Source organism: Crassostrea angulata, chromosome 4 (assembly GCF_025612915.1).
Source record: "Crassostrea angulata isolate pt1a10 chromosome 4, ASM2561291v2, whole genome shotgun sequence".
In the NCBI taxonomy this organism is placed as follows: Eukaryota; Metazoa; Mollusca; class Bivalvia; order Ostreida; family Ostreidae; genus Magallana; species Magallana angulata.
Genome location: NC_069114.1, coordinates 43710142 through 43729931, shown reverse-complemented (window position 1 = coordinate 43729931; position 19790 = coordinate 43710142). Strand labels below are relative to the sequence as shown.

Below are 19790 nucleotides of genomic sequence, written 5' to 3'. Positions count from 1 at the left end.
TACATTTCTCGTTAATTATCAACCTGCGTTCTTGTCACCCCGTTCTGCAAAGTTCTATCCCATTCTCTCGCCAAAGGTCGTGCTAAATCGCGCATTCAAGAAATGAATTGCCTTATTTTATTTATTCAGCATGTGTCAACTCTTAACTTTTACAGTTTATTGGCAGAATGTTTTAATTTTTTAGTATATGTCATTATAATTTTAAATAAAGCCTTCCCATTCATAACCCTGTCCGGTCCATTCTTAATTGATATTCAAATCATTTTCTTGAAAAATGTGAGGAAATGTATTACTTTCCTAAAATTTGGTCTCTTCTTAATAAGTCGCACCTATTTTAAATGATCATTTGTGGTAGAATGAAAACTGCCACCTAAGACAGGTGGATTCTTATTCAAAGTTTCAAATGACATAAATCCTAAGCGGCTTTGGAAGTAAATGAAATCAACAGAATCAGTTTGAAATGCGTTTTGTGAATAAGTAGTCATACAATATTGAAAATATTTGAATAAGTATAATGGCAAAAAGTGAAAAAAAGATACCCCGAATGATATCAATGGACGTCAAAATGCAGAACGACACATTTCGGTAAGACGGACGTTAGACAACAGGTCATACAGGGCAAGTTTGGAGCCGACAGATCGTTTGTACTTAGAAAATATTAAAACAAAACAAAACTATAAATACATGTTGAATGTGCACTCAAGTTACATATTCAAAGATGATATTTTTTCTAAGACATTTTCGAAAATAAAACGTAAATGTTATCGTAAACAATGTGGAGGGTTTAGCAATATCGTAAAACTGGAAATTTTCGACGTCGCACATTGCGTCGCTTACAAAACTTGTTGTTACTAATTATTCATTTTCTCGAGAAGTACATGAAGTACAGATTGGAATTCTTCAGTATTGTTTGCCAAAGGATCAATGAAAAAAACATAGAAGTCGAATGAAATTGCAGTGAACAAATTATAAATTATGTGACCTGTGTGCATTATTTTGGGACAACCCTCGTATATATAAAGTGCATTGCCACAGACCATGAACTCTTGGTCATTTATTCCCAGGATTTGAAGGTCTATTTCAGGGTGCAAAACACAGTTTTATATGTAACGTTATAAGGACGTTTTCATATGAGGGGCAAGCTAAACTGACCCCTTAAAAAATAAATTGTAAAAACATGTTACATATATATCTATATATCAGTAGAAAGATAAAATCGTGAATTTTTAAAATATTTAAAAATAATGCACATGTAACTTAATGCTATAATTCATTTGGCACTCAAAACATGTGGAAACTAGACAAAAGGATGCCTCTAAATGCAGTACACCCATGCATTTTAGGCCCTCCCTAAAAGCAGAATGCAACTAAATCAGTCATTTTTATTTCTGTACATTTTCAAGAACAAGTCCTTAGGCATCATTTCATAGTATTTTTAGGGTACACTCCTCGCCAGCTTTTTAAAGAGCTACGTTACCCGCTAAAATAATGAAATTCTGCATGTGTAAAATCCGGATGATTTTGGAGTTACCTCCCTTTATTTAAGTCTCACAGAATTTATTTTTTAAAAATGTTCTACATACTTTTTTCATGTATTCGAAAGATAATCCACTATATTATGCAACTGAGAATTTAAAGAATTAATGTACATGTATACCGCATAAAAATAGCAGGAAAATCCTTACCCATCGTGCCTTTCCCCAGAGAAACCCCCCCTGGATTTTATACGAAACTGTGTTTAGCAACCTCAGGTAGCAGACCACAGTTTCGGATGAAGTACCCGGATAAAGGAGCCGTCAATATTTTTTTGTAAAATTGAGAATTGCTGTAACTGAAGGGTTATGAGTGTTGCTTAAATTCATGAAATGAGTTTTAACGATTATTATTAGTTAGAGTTATGTCTTTTGTAAATTAGTATGCATTATATAGGCCCTTAAGTACATGAAAATCAGAAGTAAAATGCGAAACTTGCGGCTATGACTGTTGTGTTGACGTTACACAGTGACATTGCAAGTTACATACGGGAGATAAAATAACACGAATAGTACTTGAATGGGACATTGTAAACTATACACCGGTAAGTTTCTGACATGTAATGGTGCAACATGCACGCAGTACGAAATGTCAACCCTTTACAGGGAATTACCTGGGGGAGGTCTAAAAAGCTAAAAAATTACGAAATATGGGCAAATATGAAAGGGTCGAAATCTCAGAGAGACCAGTATGTAGAACATTTGACAGGTTGTGACTAGTTTCTTCAGAAATTGGTGATTGGCTTTATAAGGAGTGAATTAAAGGTATTTTTGCTAAATGGGAACTGAGGATTCTAGTTGCAGAGTTCCAAAGACATACATTACCTGGCTACAATGAATTGTAAAAAAAAAACTGTCCCGTGCCACGTCAGTGATATATGATAAGCCAACTTGATCCTTGGGCTTTTCGGATCTTCTTGTCCTTGATTTATACAAGAAAAGGCATGCTAAAGTTTCAGCCTCGTACTTATTACTTACTCATTATTAAGATACTTAATAATAGAGGACTGAGGGGGATATGTATAGCTGTCGCTTTCTGTTTGTCACGCGATCTCTGTCTATTAAAATGCTGATTATTTTCATTTTGAGGGATTCGTTGATTTGCTCAGCTCTGAATAAGGCTGCGACTACTATCATAACTTTCCTAGCCAGAATAAGGCTTCAGTTATTTTAAATCTTTCATTTGATGTTGTGCTGACGCATTTTACCATTATGATAGACGTCCATTAAATTCATACACCATAACTTGTTTTCCTTCCTTATGAACCTAGTAACAAATCTCTTGACTCAAAAATAAGATATGCCCTAACTATATTTCAGTAACTTTGATAAACAAATGGAATTTTTCATCCGTCAATTTCCTCTTATAAGTAAGTTATGAGGGACACATACGGTAAGATGTTCAAAATTGAATTTCTCTCCATGAACTGCGCATTGCGGCAAAGATAAAACAAAGGTATAATGAAATGACTGTGCTTCCTTATAAATGTTTTTGTTTGACATTTATGTGTGGTTGGTCTGTGAGATCTAGTCAGGGCCTTAAGTCTACACCTGGTAGGGGTCTTATTTCTATGTATCTAGCAATGTGTCATTCCAATGTGTATATTAGAGATATTTTCATCTCCAATCACTCACAGTGATGGAAAGCGTTATTGTTATTTTTTTTCTCATTTAAAATCTTTGTTTACATTCGTCCTTTATCAATCTCATTCATAATATTACGACTATAAATGGCCCATGTTGATTTCAATAAACATCCATCGTTACCTTCCTAGTCTTCTATAAAATGCAGTTCATTATCTTTTTATATGAACAGAGACTAGTGTATTGGTAATTTTTTTTTATTTAAATGGTTTTAGAGCGGATACCTTCAGAATTTAGTAATGAAGGTGTGATTTGTAAAAAATATTTTTTTTACTAATATATGCACCACACAATACAATCAAAGCATCGTTTGACGGATATCTGAGAAGGTAACGGGAATTGTTTGATAATAGATGTTTATTCAAATCAATAATTTCTCTCCTCCAATTGAATTGCATTGATTGGTTGAGTGACATTTACGCATATCACAGAAGACCCAATCATCAAATCTGGTGCCTATGAATACAATACCAATCAGTATTTCTCGAGGAAAATGTTTAACATCTTCTTGCAACTTTAAACTTAATCTAGACCTGATATTATATCTACGGTGACAACGTTTAATTGATTAACAGTTGAATGAATCTAATTTATTTATTCATTATCACTTGAAAGGCTATATCCATCGGTTTACAAAATGAAAAATAAAATTATATTTGTTAACAGTGAAAAGGATCCAACTTATAAATTTATTACATCGCTAAGGTTATATCCATCGGTGAACAGAATGAAAAATCGAATTCAATAATTAGAATTTAAAGCGCTGTGCACTGTTTTTGTCAGCATAGTTCGGCTGTTCAAACTGCTCTTCAGTTAATAGTGCATTACTCGTAAGATTATTCATAATTGGAAATAAAGGTTTGTAAAAATATCAAAACATCAAATCGTTATTTTTTGAAAAATGTGGTTTTATAAGTGCAACGGTATGTGCACAATGTTGCAGATTTTAGACCTCATCGTTCAAAAGTAAAAATTCAATGCTTTTTTACAATTTTTGTTTTAAATAACAAGCTTGTTTTCTGCTTTGACACTTGTGTACTATTTCTTAAAATATTGTACTTATGTGAAATGAAAAATTCTTGGATTTATCACTGTCTAAAATATCCATATAAATTAAGTCAGAGCCATGGTTCTGAGATAAATTCAAACATTCAAACAAGAATGAAAGATATAGGCCTACATGGTTGTTGCACAGTTGATTCTGATGCAACAAAAGCGATATCATCAACCCATGGGTTAAATTGTTGTCATCCCCGATATGGTTTAAATGAAACAAATTGTGTGTGTATGTGGGATATTAGTCATAGTTCAATATACAATTGAATTTAAACTAGATTTTTCTCCATTGCATTGTCAAGCTGTATTTCAATGTAAGTTTACACATTTTAGCTGTGTCCTTTAAATTGTATAGCTCAAATACGTCTTGTGGATGTAACTAAGCTTCTGCAAATATGCAAAAATGAGGTGTGCAGGGCTGGATCTCATGTATTAAATATATACTTCACTATTTATTTTTTTTTACAATGTAAAAAGTGTTCTTTCATCTTTTAACTCTATATCCATCTCCAAATCCTAAGCATATGCGTGTAAAGACACGCTGGGGAATGACTTGGCTATATTCCTAGTGTTCGTGTGTTATATAAAGAACACTGTGCCGTATGATTATGCCAATGCCAAGGTATGCACTCGCTTAAGATGCAGTTTCCTATAAATTCATTTAAACCAAATGATTGATCGTTGCTTAAAGAGTTATAATCCTTATTTGTTTTAAATTATGCGTGTAATCAAGATAAGTGTTTATCTTTCAAACCTGTTTTATTATGAGAGAAAATCATTCAATAAACACATTTGATATTGGTCTGCATCAGTCACCGTATCTCACAAAAGACTCAAATAGCACCCTATTCTTCCTCAATGTCCATGGAAATGAATTGAAAACTTCCGATCTATGATTATTTCATGATTGACAGTGCTGTTTATAAAACCATTTATAATGACACTTAGTCAAGAGACCGATGGAGCTAACTTTTTATATTATAATACAAAAAGTAATAAAACAAAACTAATATATTTCATCCCCTTCTTCTTCACAAAAAGAGGGAGACATAGTATTCAATGAAATGAAAAGCTTTACAGAAACGACCGAGGTGCAACGGCATGCGGTTAAAATACACAGAATTTAATCATGTCATTGAGATTTTGCACAAAAGTAATCCTTAAAACACAATCTCTTCCTACAATAGATCATTGATTGTACTTTATCAGAAAATTAACTAGTATATACTACACTTGGTATACTCATGCAGTCCTTGTGAAAATATATAAAATGAAATCTAGTCAAATAAATTGTATAATCGTATTCCCGAGTAATATTACTGGTTATTTCGAAATGCATAAATATTGAGCCACTCTTGCACAATTATATATATATTCAAATTCAATTGAAGATCAATAAATGCACAATATATATATATATATATATATATATATATATATATATATATATATATATATATATATATATATATATATATATATATATATATATATATATTGTGCATTTATTGATCTTCAATTGAATTTGTATTTAATCCAACATCACCTCTTACATGTGTAAAATTTACTCAAACACATATATGGCGGAACTGTCTTGGCTTTTTATTCATATCAACATTCACAGTTAACATGCCACTTGCATGTTCATACTCTATGCGCCGATCTTACCACTTGTAAGCTTTTGGCAGCATAGCATTCACAAATTATTCATTCAACAAACCATATCAGAGCTGGGGGACCTGGAGACAACAGTATCCCTCAGCAAATGGTTATATGTCAAAAATGCGCAAACACTCTCATCAATGTATCTGTCCTCATCACCACAACCATGGATTTCTTTTCAAACTTTTTAAACGCCATGACGATATCTGGAATTGAAAAAAAATACACAGCAGCAAAAAGTATCTGAATAGCTATGCAAAACGTACAAAACAAGGTATATAGATGTTCAAACCAACCATAATATCTAGGGGAGGGGTGGGAGGGAATTTCTGTGTTCACTCGGCCGAGGATTAAAATGAAAAGGCCAAGAGCGCATGCTCAGGAATAAATAAAGTATCAGTCACGATGTATAGAAAAAAAATTCCGGAAAAATTTGATATTTTGTTAGATTTAAATTACCTAATTTATTCTCAATAACTGTATTTATCTGTAAGGGATAAATTTGATTATTTCGAAATGCATAAATATTGAACCACTCTTGCACAATTATACATATATATATATATTGTGCATTTATTGATCTTCAATTGAATTTGTATTTAATCCAACATCACCTCTTACATGTGTAAAAATTACTCAAACACATATATGGCGGAACTGTCATGGCTTTTTATTCATATCAACATTCACAGTTAACATGCCACTTGCATGTTCATACTCTATGCGCCGATCTTACCACTTGTAAGCTTTTGGCAGCATAGCATTCACAAATTATTCATTCAACAAACCATATCAGAGCTGGGGGACCTGGAGACAACAGTATCCCTCAGCAAATGGTTATATGTCAAAATTGCGCCAATTGGATTTCATGCAGAATAAAATCCAACCGCCATCACAGCGGTTTAATTTTGACCATTTAAAGCTTCCATAGCAACATTCACATATATCGACTTAACAATGTGTATATAAATGTACATATTAAAATCATTTTTCGACACATTCATAATAAAAGCCACAACAGTTCCAGACTAACTCTTGATCATATCTTTGGATAACATAAACTTTTACCCTCAATAAATTGCCTTAGAGCTGACGGGTCAGTAGGATGTGGGGTGATTTTTGGAAGTTCTTGGTCTTATTTATGTTGGCCAGAGGAGTGGAACACGGTTATGAGAAATGATATAACTTTCTTAGAGTTTGTCCCTATAGTTTTTGGATTTTATTTGTGGTCTGACAAGTTGCAAAATAAGAAATTAATACTCCATGTTGACAATCTAGCCTTGGTAGAAATTTTGAATCAAAAAACTTCCAAAAATAAGCGGGTAATGACATTCATGAGAGAATTAGTCTTATTGTCATTGAAGTTCAACATTCAGATTAAGGCAGTTCACATAAGTGGTTATAGAAATGAGATTGCAGATTCAATTTCTCGATTGCAGTGGCGCAGATTCAGGCAGTTGGCACCATGGGCAGACTGCCATCCTTATCCAGTACCTACTCAATTTTGGAGCCTTTTGAAGGGCATGTCAATCGTTTAATTGACGCGAGTCTCTCAAGCAACACAAAGATTGCTTATGACAAAGCCATTAATGTTTTTCATGACTTCAGGTTACAGTATTGGTTACCACCACTTTGGCCACCCCCAGTAGATCACATAGTCAATTTTTTAGCATTTTTAGCTTCAAAAGACCTTGCATATTCGACAGCTAAAGTTCATTTGTCAGCTTTGAGCCACAATTTGCAAATGCTTGGCCTAGACAATCCACTCAAAACTTTTATTGTCCAAAAAATGTTGGCTGGTTTAAGAAAAACTAAGCCTGTGAAAGACATTAGAAGCCCCATTACTTATCCACTTATGCTCAAAATATTGCAGGTTTTACCAACAGTGACAAAATCTAGGTATGAGCATTTATTATTTGGATCTGCTTTTTCAGTTGCGTTTTTCGGTCTTCTCCGCATTAGTGAGTTAACATCTGCATCAAACAACAATAACAAAAAATGTTATACATCACTCAGATCTACAATTAACCAAAGATACTATCATACTAAACCTCCGATTTTCTAAAACAGATCAATGTGGCAATGGTTTTATTATAAATATAAACAAATCATCAGAGTCATTAGTATGTTTTGAAATCTTGGAGACTTTTCTGCAATGCAGATCTAAGGATGATGGCCCTTTATTTTGCCATTTAAGTGGCAGTCCCCCGTCTTCATACCAGTTTTCAAGCATATTGCACAAAACACTGACATTTTTAGGTATTGAAACAAAAACATTTGAAACACACTCTTTTAGAATAGGAGCTGCTACACACATGTACATGTTGGGCATAGCTGAACAAGAAATTCAAAGAAGGGGGAGATGGTCTTCAGATGCATATAAGCATTACCTGAGACCTGAGTTGGTTACATATTAACCGTCAATTTAATCTGAATGTTTTATAACTTTAATTAACAACACCACCATTTCTGCAGTTTGTTTACTTATCAATTCAGCTTGCAACTACTGCTACATGTATACATGCATTGTTTATTGTTTATGATATTGTAGATTCAATATGGATTGTTGGATTATCTCTTATTAAAAGAGCTGAGCAATATGCATCAATGTCATCAGAGTTTGGTACATTAAGTTTTTATCAGATTCCCAATGTAAATCTGGAAATTTTGTAGTTCCAATGAATTCATTAAGAAATTTCAACCACATCTGAAGATCACTATGTATTTCTCTTGTCAGGCGTACAAAATGATATGGTTTAGAAACACCAGACATAAGCCCATAAATGCGACATGTAAATGTCCTACCGGCCGGTAAGGCCCTTGTTACAAAAGCTAATGAACCTGCTAATGATTGAAGCTGTTTCAAAGTAACTTTGGTTTTTCCTTGAATTTGAAGTTTATCTTTCTTTAATGCTTCAACTTTCTCTTTTGGAATGAAAATTGATGTACTAACTGAATCTAAACCTAAACCTAAAAATACAATATAAGTTGTTGGACCCTCAGCCTTTTTATCTGATAAAGGAACACCTAACCTGTAACAAATTTGCTGAAAACTATCCATTAATATTGAACAATTGCCTGTCCCTTGAGCTCCAGCAAACAAAAAGTCATCTAAATAATGAACAATGGAATTTAAGTTACTATGCTGTTCTACTGACCAATGTAAGAAAGTAGAAAAATTCTCAAACAATGCACATGATATGGCACAACCCATTGGTAAGCACTTATCTACATAGTATTTGTCAAGAAACTTAAAACCGAGAAGACTAAAATCCTCTGGTCTTATTGGTAACAATCTAAAAGCATTAGAAATATCCATTTTTCCTAACTGTGCATTTGCACCAAGGTTTTGTACCATGTTAACAGCTTGATCAAATGACGAATAGTTGACACTGCAGATTTCAGGATCAATGAATTCATTAATACTATTTCCGCGAGGAGCAGATAAATTGGTAAGTAACCTAAAGCCACCTTGTTTCTTTGGTAAAACTCCTATTGGGCTGCAATGAAAGTTTTTAAATGGCGGGACATCAAATGGGCCAACAATGCGACCTAATTGTATTTCTTTGTTCAATTTACCTAACAATTGGTCTTTATTTTCTGAAGCAGACACCATATTTTTACAAGATTCAGGACCCCTTGGACCCGTATAATTCAATGAAAAACCAAATGTAAACCCATGTAACAGCTGATCTGCTACAGTTTTGTTTGGATAGTTTTGTAACAAAGTGGTTAATGCAGAAACATTGACTGGGGTGTAACCTAAATCCCAAAGACTTGAATGCTTATTGACGAAATGGCCTCGGAAATCTAGTCGCATGAAAATTGGCATTGCCTTGTTGACCTACACCGTGGGAAACCTTTTTGGACACACTAGTATTATGGGTGGTTTGAATATTGGAACAGGTAATGGAGGGGTGGTTTTGACCACATTTAAGACAATTATGTGAAAATCTACAATCTCTTTTGAGACAGGAACCCTTCAAATTGAAATCATAACAGCGCTTTTGCTGGTGCAAGCTATAAGCAGGCTTCCGTTCAGGCACAGATCCCTGACCCATATATAATAACCACAATTCTGCATCAATGTTTTCCCAATTAATCATATGGTTCTTTGCCCTTCTCAACCGAAACTGTATGTCATAGTCCCTCCACCCCATTGTTGTGGAGCGTGATGCCCCTAGTCTTATTGAACTTATATACTTGATTATACCCTGGACATGCTGGGGAAACCTTTTCAGATATATAGCAGCATAAATTAAAATTGCATCTGTCCATTCGGAAATGGAAGCTATTTTCTTATCTTTTGATTTGTTTGTAATCTTAATTTGCCCATCTTTTAATACAAGAAGCTGTTGATTTTCAGCTGCAGGGTCTGAATGCAATAACTTTGCTAGATCAATGTATTCTTTATTCCAGATTTTTTCTTGTGTTGACAGTAAAACATTAGCACCAAGATCAGATGTAATGCTAACTAGCGGATTAATATGCGTACCGTGTTGAGCCACCAGAGGTGATGTTACAGTAGACATACTGGTTCCTTGCGGTTGACTGTGTTGAGGCTCTAACGCAGGCATAGTTGACATCTGCGCAGGCGGTGAGCTATACATTCCACAGGCATTAGGGACACTGCTTGGAACTTGGGGGATGTTTTGGACACTTGACGTCGTAGCTTGATCTGTGGGCAGGGTGGGGTCTGTAGCACGTGCTTGGTCTGTGGCCAGTGCGGGGCCACGTGCTTGGTCCGTGGCCGGCATGGATCGTGTTGATCGAGCAGGTCCCGCTCTCAACATTCCAGTGCTCATTCTCTTGCAAATAAACAAGAAAACTGTCAAGACTTAACATACAAATCTCGATTTGTTAATCTATAACTGAAAATTAATCTGCGTGCACGTCCACGATTTTTTAGCCAATAAAATGAAAATACATTGAAGAAATGTAATTGATGTGTCCTTTTTTCAATTTCGACGCTTAAATTAAATCGGATGGGTACTTTACCTCAATGATGGTATTTGATTTTTTCCGCTGCTCAATTTCTGTGTTCACTCGGCCGAGGATTAAAATGAAAAGGCCAAGAGCGCATGCTCAGGAATAAATAAAGTATCAGTCATGATGTATAGAAAAAAAAATTCCGGAAAAATTTGATATTTTGTTAGATTTAAATTACCTAATTTATTCTCAATAACTGTATTTATCTGTAAGGGATAAATTTGATTTTTTAATATCGTTTCCTTCTCCAATTTGTGAATGGATGTTATTGTAAATGACATCATTTTGTATACAATATAATTTCGAACACAACATTGTATTTTTTTTTAAATAATACAGTATTGTATCTTGTCGTTTGATAATTTATATTAAATGTAAAACATTGTATAAATGATATGATATCTTGTTATCAACATTTGACACATTTTTTTAAAAGAAAATAGATTTTTAATGATGTGATATTTACATAATTTCAAATGAAAATGGTCGTATCAAAAATTAAAAAAAATATCAGGTTGCTAAGATATAAATTAACATTTACTATATCCAATCATGTGGATTATACTTACATCAAACTGCGCTTTCCATGTAGTATGATACATGTTTTTGTGGGTTCATATTGCTCTGTCAGCTTTGATTATCTATCTCTTAATATAATCTTATCATAATTGATAAAGAAGTAAAAAAAATTATTTCAATAACGTTGATAAACAAATGGCATTTTTCATCTGTCAATTTTGTCTTAGACACAGTTGAATTTTTATATATGATCTGCTCAATGCGTCAAAGATAAAAAAAATAATGGTATAATGAAATGATTGTGCCTTCTTACCAATGCTTATGTTTGACATTTATATGTGGGTTGCGAATTCTACAAGTAGTCAAGGCCTTAATTCTACACTTGGTAGGGGTCTTTTTTCTGTATATCTTACAATTTGTCATTCCCATGTGTATATAATACATGTATATAATTTATTGTCATCTCCAATCACTCAATATGACAGAAAAAGTGTTTGTTACTTTTACCTTATCATTTAAAATCTTTATTTACAATCTTCGTTTATAAATCGTAATCATGATTTTGCGACTATAAATGTCTTTTGCTCAAATAAATATACATATATCATTGCACACTCGCCGTTACCTAGTGTATTATATAATGCCGTTCAGAATCTTTGTATATAAATGGAGACTAGTGTTTTTGAAGTATTTATTTTAAATTTCAATGCGGATGTTTTAATGTTTTAGAGCGGATACGTTAAACAATTAAGTAATGAAGCTGTGGTTTATAAGAATAATTCGTTTCACTGATATATACATCACACAATACAATGGAAGCATCGTTTTCATATACAAAAATACCAGTTTGTAATTATGCACTGCAAGCAGAGAATATGTACGAAGTTCAACACGAATAATTAACTTTAACTGGAATATGAAACATTTCATAATGCAATAACTCTCTCTCTTTGATATTTTTTCCTCGGGCATGTTTTTTGTCAACATTGTGATCGACATATGTTTTTCATTATGTACTCATTAAGGAACCTTTAGTTTAACCAGATAAGCATGATCGACAGTAATACATTTCAGGGATTATCACAGCTTGAAACCTTGTAAGTAAACAAAAATATATTACGTCATCTACGTACCCTCTTTCTTAAACAAATTAAAGGAAAATTACATAATTAATTATATACATAAACTTGTTTCAGAGAAAATAAAAGTAAGGTAAAATACAAAATCAGCCTTGCTACAAGAGAAGTAATTAAGGATAATTAAAATAAAAGTACATTTATATATCTAACACATCAAGATTATTAACGGTAATATAAACGGATAGGCAAGAAAGTAAAGGCAAGTTTCTGATGTCAGGTATTTATTAAATCAACACGGGTCATTTGAAGAGGTAAAATATTTAAATAAGAGAATCGGTATACGACTTTCAATAACAAATATTTAAGTGAAAAGTTAAAATCAACACTCATGTTTTCTCTATCAGTGAATGATTGAATCAGAAAAAAAATATTTAAAATATACACTTAGGAATGACAAATTCCTACTAGATGGATAGATTTAAGACCCCTACGAAGTCTATAAAATACTCTCTAATCTGTACAAAAGTAATGAAGATTATAATTGTATGATGTTCTAATAAAAAAAAATGCTGAATAACTTTGCCTCCTGCATTTCACCTTTTGTCTTTTTTTTCTAAAACTTGTAAATGGATATTAAGATACTGAAGCCATATTTTTAACTTTATGTATCAAATTACATAGGCTATCTTTTGAATATCACGTTTGTTTTATGATGAATAGAGATGCCTATAGGTGCTTTATGATACAACCATATTACGCGAATATAATAAAGCAACTCTCGGCGATCGATTGAGTTAAATTCATCTGATTGATGTGACGTCACAATAAGCAGCATGATGTCATATCTTAATCAGAAACATGTTAATTCTTACTTTATCTCTGGTTCTAATTATAAAAACTACCAGCATAAAATGTCTCTAGAAACTCTTCTAACTGAATATATTTTCGATTTTTCTGTATTACGTATCATTATCGTTGATGACGTCACATGCATGTTTAATAGAGAAGATAAATGTCGGGAGACAAATCATTGGAATGCATGTAAACAATGCCGAAATTATACTTATTTTATACTGATACACAAGATTTCGATGAATGTTAGATTTGACAAATCAGGATAATACGGGCATGAATATTTAGTTTTTTTTAAGCGAGTGTTATAAGGTAAGCAGATAGACTTTTATGTGGCTTCACCGGCCTTTCCTCTGTCAGTGTGTACACAAAAGGCAAAAGTGTTACACTACCCCGAATATGATGAAAGTTGAATTTGGCAAATAACAAAAGCATATGACCCAAACTACTTAAAAAGTGCTGCTAGAATCCTGTGCTTTGTTGTTGTGATTTAAAATACGTAGTTTTTTTTTTTTTATTAAAATTGAAGTCGAAGGGGTTTCCGATAAATTATGACAATATTTATTTTATGCGATTTACAATATAATTCTAGCAGTACTACTAATAAAGATGATCTTATTTCCGATCGAATTATTGTATCATACATATAAATAAACTTCGGGGTAGTGTAAAACTTTTCGATTTTTTGTAAAGGTAAAAAAGTGATCTATTTTCAGCTGTCACGTGATCACATTGCACGACTCGCTTCCGAAGTAGAAAAAAATAATATCAATGCGAACACATTCACTTGATATCAATATTCAGCACTGTTTTCATAAAAATAAACAATTTTTAAATTGATCATAATATCGACAGTCATTACACTCGGAGTTGCCTTAACCTACTCGCGTATCTATCTAAAAGAGATAGATAGTTTGAAAGTTGTTATTTTGGTGTGATTTAATTCATTACATCAATCATTATTCATTTTACAAGATCTATTCACATGTCTCTTAATTAGAAAGTCAATATCTTTGTTCTGAATAGGTTCAATTTTGAAATTTGTGTTCTGATATAATAAATGACATTTTTACATGCACAGTCTTTAAAGAAATGTATGTTCTCGTTATAAATCTTTGTTAATCACCTCTAAGCAATATACATCCTTATAAATAATTATAAATCAGTCGAGACTTTTACTAAATGCTGAACATTGGCATCTGTTAGTCCACTGCTTAAAGATAATTCATCCGTAACATTAAATTACTGCTGAATGGTAGTAGTAAAAGAAAGAATTATGTTTAAATACAAAAAACAGTGTTTTTTTTAATGACAATTATGACCATTTATTTATAAATATCAAGCTTGATATCCGCTTTTTAATTTCTTATATGATATCAAAATTTCTCGGAATTATCAATGCCTAAACAATTTACATAAGTTCAAGCCATGCTTCTTCGCTAAATTCAAACATTTTAAGAAGAATATAAAATCCTTAAATAATATATATATATGGTTGTTGCACAGTTGACTTTTTAAGCAACAAAAGCCCTACTATCAGTCCTCGGGTGTAATAGTTGTCATCCCAGATATGCTTTGTATCTGTTTAAAACAGTAAATGTGTGTGCGTGTGAAGGATATTAGTCACAGTTCAATACACTTTTATTTAGAATTGCCAAGCGCTGTTTCAGGTATTTGTATACACCTTTCAGTCGTCCCCCTAAAATTAATTAATCAAAACACATTTGTAGATGTGACTAAGCTTCGAAGACTAAGCAAATAGTACTTTAGAGAAAAAATGAGTTGTTCAGAGCTGGATCTCAGGTTTTGTATATTTATTTCACTTTTTTTCAATGAAAATTAATTATTTTATGTTTTGACTCTAGATCCATCCCCAAATCCATAGCTGATGTGTACATTTAAAGACACCGCTGGAACACTTACCTAGCTACATTTCTAGCCATAATGTGTTTCACATGTATATAAAGAACACTGTGCCGAATAATTATGCCAAGATAGCATTGCATTACATGTATTTTACCGCTTCAATGCAGTTTGTTAAAATCCATATAAATACAGAGTGATTGGCAATTGCCTAGAGAGTATACTACCATTTTGTTTTACATTATGCGTCTAATTAACATAAATGTTTATCTCCCAAACCAGGTTTACTATGAGGGAACATTATTCAATAAACACATCTTATCTTGGTCAGTTCCAGTCTCTGTTTCCCACAAAACACCCAAAAAGCACACACTCCTTCCTCATCGTCCATTAAAAAGGAATTAGAAACTTCCGATCTGTGACTATTTTATGCGCAAAAATGCTGTCTATAAAATCATTTATGATTACACATCAGACACCGAATGTAGTTAGCTTTGTAGAATATACAACATATTGTAATAAAACTAAACTAATATATTTCACCCCTCTCTTCACCAAGAAAGAAAGTGAGATTAAAGAGAAACATGATATTCAATAAAATAAAAATGGAAAGTAAAATGACCGCGGTAGATATAAATGCTGTGAAATACACAGTATTTTATCATGTCATTGAAATTTCGTGGAAAAGTCAGATTTAAAACATAATCACAATATACAATAATTCTTGAATTATACTTTATCAGATAACTGATAACTAATATGTCCTTGGATTATGACTGGCTTTTTGATGTCGTTTACTTCTCCAATTTGTGAATGAACGTTGCTGTAAAAGACGCCATAATAGAAATTTATTTTAAGTACAAGTAATAACACCTACATGTAATAGGTGCAGCATAAAGCAAAGATCACTAGAGATAGTACTTGAGTACACGTTGTTGAGTTTATTCACATGGATTCACTTTTGCACAGAAGAATGTGTTGAAAGAGTTACATTACTGCCATTAGGTGTAATGATTGCTCTCTTGAAAACGTCCAGCTACATTAATAAGAATAATAAGGTCAATAATATTTTTAACCCGTATAAGGAAATGCTTAGTACAACGTGTCAAAAGGTTTTGTAAAGTATATAAATCCAAATCCTTAATAGAGTATTTATGCCTGTTGATAAGTGCATTGCGCTAGTATGTATTTTTCTGCGGGATGCGTCATCCCAACAGTTTTGTTTTTAGCATGCCTCAGTTTAAAACCGAGATCAAACTGAAAACAAAAATATGTAACGAAAATTGTTGATATGTTCAGGGATTAAGTTTTTTGAGTAAGATTTGAATCTAGATAATGGCTACAAGCATCCAAATTATTTAGACAGAAATTTAAAGCTTTTTACGTCGTATCGATGTTTTTAAAGAAAAAAATGTTTGTGGTTCTTTTTTTATCAAAGTTTATGTTATAAACTTCCCGAACATTTCAATTTAATTAAAACACATTTCATAATACTGAATATATTTTCAGATATATTGTTTTACATTTCGGTCCGGACTGCAAACACCCAGTTCGAAATATTTATTATAACATGATGTCACGAGCTTTTCTAGTAACTATGTAAAGAAGAGGTCGACGCAAAAGTGTGGTCGGTATGTTGGTAGTGACCATGATCTAATACATTTGAAGAGTAATGAAATACAAAAGAAATGTTTTGTGCCGAAGAGATGTGAAAATGGTTTTCTTTTTAGAAAAAAAAAATTCAAAGATAAAGTACAAAAATAAAATATGAGACAGGGACATTAAGGAGAGAATATAGATGGAGATGAATGTTCCTAATGTTGACATATATCTTTCCAATAAGTAAAAGAATGAAAATTACAATTTTCAAAAGAAATCATTTTTCTACAAACTTTCTTCTGGTTATAGATTTTTTAATTATATTAAAATGTAGCCTTGATGTTATCATTTTACTTTGCAGAATATATTGGGTTTTTTTTTTTAAATAATTAAATTGTCTAACCTATGAATATCTCTGCTGCCAGAAAGGATTGAATATTTATCAAATTTTGTTTGTAAACCAAAGATACACTGTATCTGTATTCTATTTCTCCAATTCAGTCCAAATTTCTTTCACTATATTACAGTCGACAAAAATATGTTCTGTTTTCTCAGGTGTCTGTTGACAAAAGTAACACAACGAGAAGTTTACTATCCCTAATCATGTAAATGATATTTGATTGGCTAGATCATATTTAATAGTTGGTATTGAAGCCATAGTAATTTTGAATCCTTTGTGCACCAAAGGGGCAGAATATACATTTTCCTCCATTGTTTTTGAGTTAATTCGACTTCTGACATCCATTTTGTTTCAGATTTTGGATAAGCCTTTTTTATATTAAGAGGTTGTATATGTCACTACATCCCTTCTTAGATCTACAAAATATTTTTAGGGTTGTATAAATATTTTTTACGCTTTTCTTTAACTGTTTGAATCTTAAAAAAAAAAATACTGTTTAATAGGTAATTATATATAAACCGCTTCAAAAAGTCGCTTCAATTCCGTATAAGTATTAGGGACTAGGAGGGCTAGAAGAGCTAAAGCTACTCGCAAGTTTGCCTGCATACTGATTCCTAACAAAGTTAACAATTTTTGACTCAAAAATTGAATAAATGTATTTAAAAAAGTTATAAACCAACAAAATTTTCCATATGTTAATTTTCTTTTATAAAATTCACATTACAGAAGATGCCTGATCATTGGCTTCCGGCATTCTTTAACTGTAGCTTTTTCCCGTGGACATTATTGCATTTACTTCCTTGGTTATAAGTAATAAATTATTAATGTCTGTCGAATCATTTTTATTCGTGCGAGCCAATGTTTGCGGGTAGCCAAATTTTTCCTAAATCATGGGAACATAATTTTGATGGTTGTGTATTCGGGATAATTTTAATAATTATAAGACAATGATCGTGTATAGGTTTGTTGGGGTGAAAATTCGTTCGCAAGGGTATCCAACGAAAGCCACAGACGTTGGTCCCCCACGAAAAACGAAGATTCTACGGTATTGCACACTAATGTATTTTATAAGAAGAAAAATAAAATAATCATCACGTAAACATGATTTTCCGACTTACCAGCTTAATAAAGCTGATGCCTTTTTGCGAATATACGTGGAATGTTTAAGGACTTTTAGTTTGATATAATATAACTCAAAAAACACAACTACTCATATATGTTTCTTGTGTTTATAACATCACATCAAATCGATGAACATCACTGCAATGACAAGTAAGGAACAAATGAGAACGCGTGTAACATTGATTTCTAAATTGTGCTGGCATGCATCAATAGAAAGTGATGTATTTTCATAATTAGAACTCATTAAATGAACAAGAAATAAAATCGAATGTTTATTTTTCAAACCTTAAACCTCTTATATGCAGATAACAATACAATGGCACACCTTGATATTCGGATACATTTAAAGAATATCTTATGGTCTATTATGACAAATATTTATCAGCGACATAAGCAGTCGAAATGGTTTAATTGTTTTGAGTTTGGTTGATAGAAATTCTTATTCTGTTTAGATCATTGCATTCGTTTTATTGTTGAATAACTTAGAACCAGATATATTAATTGGGTGCACAATAAAACAATCTAATTTGAAGCAGTTTTTAGATACCGCGGAATCAAAGATTTTGTGTTGTCTCAATTTTCGTGGAATTCCCGTGTACCTCTTTACCACAAATTAACATCATCCATGATTTAATTAAATATTTAATTATTTGTATTATAAAGTCATATTTCCTTTTGGAGGTAAAATAAAATACACACTTTTACGTCTCCACGAACCTATAAAGTTTTTACAATTCACAATATCAGTCCCCACGAATTTTAATCATTCCACAGTAAAATGATGAATTTTGTCTGTTTTAAATAATGTGTCTTCTTTGTGATTATATTTAGAATAAAAAGAATGATGTTTAAATCTCGGGTACACACATTAAAAAGATACAATTGATTGATGAGATTAATTTTTTATAAGAATTATTTGCTTGTACCTGTTTATATCGTATTTACTAATGGTAGAATATATTTTAGTCATAAATTAAATGAGCCCCATAATGAATATATTTTCACCTAAATGTTAATTATTTTGTCACTGCATGACAGTCACTGGATGCACTTCGCCGGTCAGATTTATTAGCCAATGCTGAGATCAACGCTACTTTTTTCTCTCTCAAATGTTATTGCATAGGTCTATAATACACATTTGTAAAGGTTTTAAGAAGCACTATCGGAAACATCAATTTCATACTTATATTAAATGTTACAAACACTAACAAAAGTGCAGAGAAAAAAACCATGTTAGATATATGAGCCCCTACATGCCTGCTTACATTATTGTATTTATTCTTGATATGCATGATAAGTTTCTCTGTTGGATTTGTATTGTTACCTCTCAAGTCTAATTTTATCAATTAATTGATATTTTACTCATGTAGGTACCTTTATGACAATCAGATAAGTAAGATCGACAGCAACGCTTTTCATGGGTTATCACAGCTTCAAACACTGTAAGTCTGTTACTCTAATGCATTATTCCTA

General features: G+C 32.2%; 1 protein-coding gene across 1 annotated transcript; it reads right to left on the bottom strand.

The window, feature by feature from the left end:
• Positions 1-5825: 5825 nt before the first annotated feature.
• On the bottom strand, positions 5826-10699 carry LOC128182282 (uncharacterized). The gene is made up of 2 exons (XM_052850870.1): positions 10390-10699; positions 5826-6100 (listed from the first exon to the last, which is right to left on the bottom strand). The coding sequence occupies exons 1-2, from the start codon at positions 10697-10699 to the stop codon at positions 6009-6011; spliced, it is 402 nt and encodes a 133-aa protein (XP_052706830.1). The 3' UTR covers positions 5826-6008.
• Between the last annotated feature and the right edge of the window lie 9091 nt (positions 10700-19790).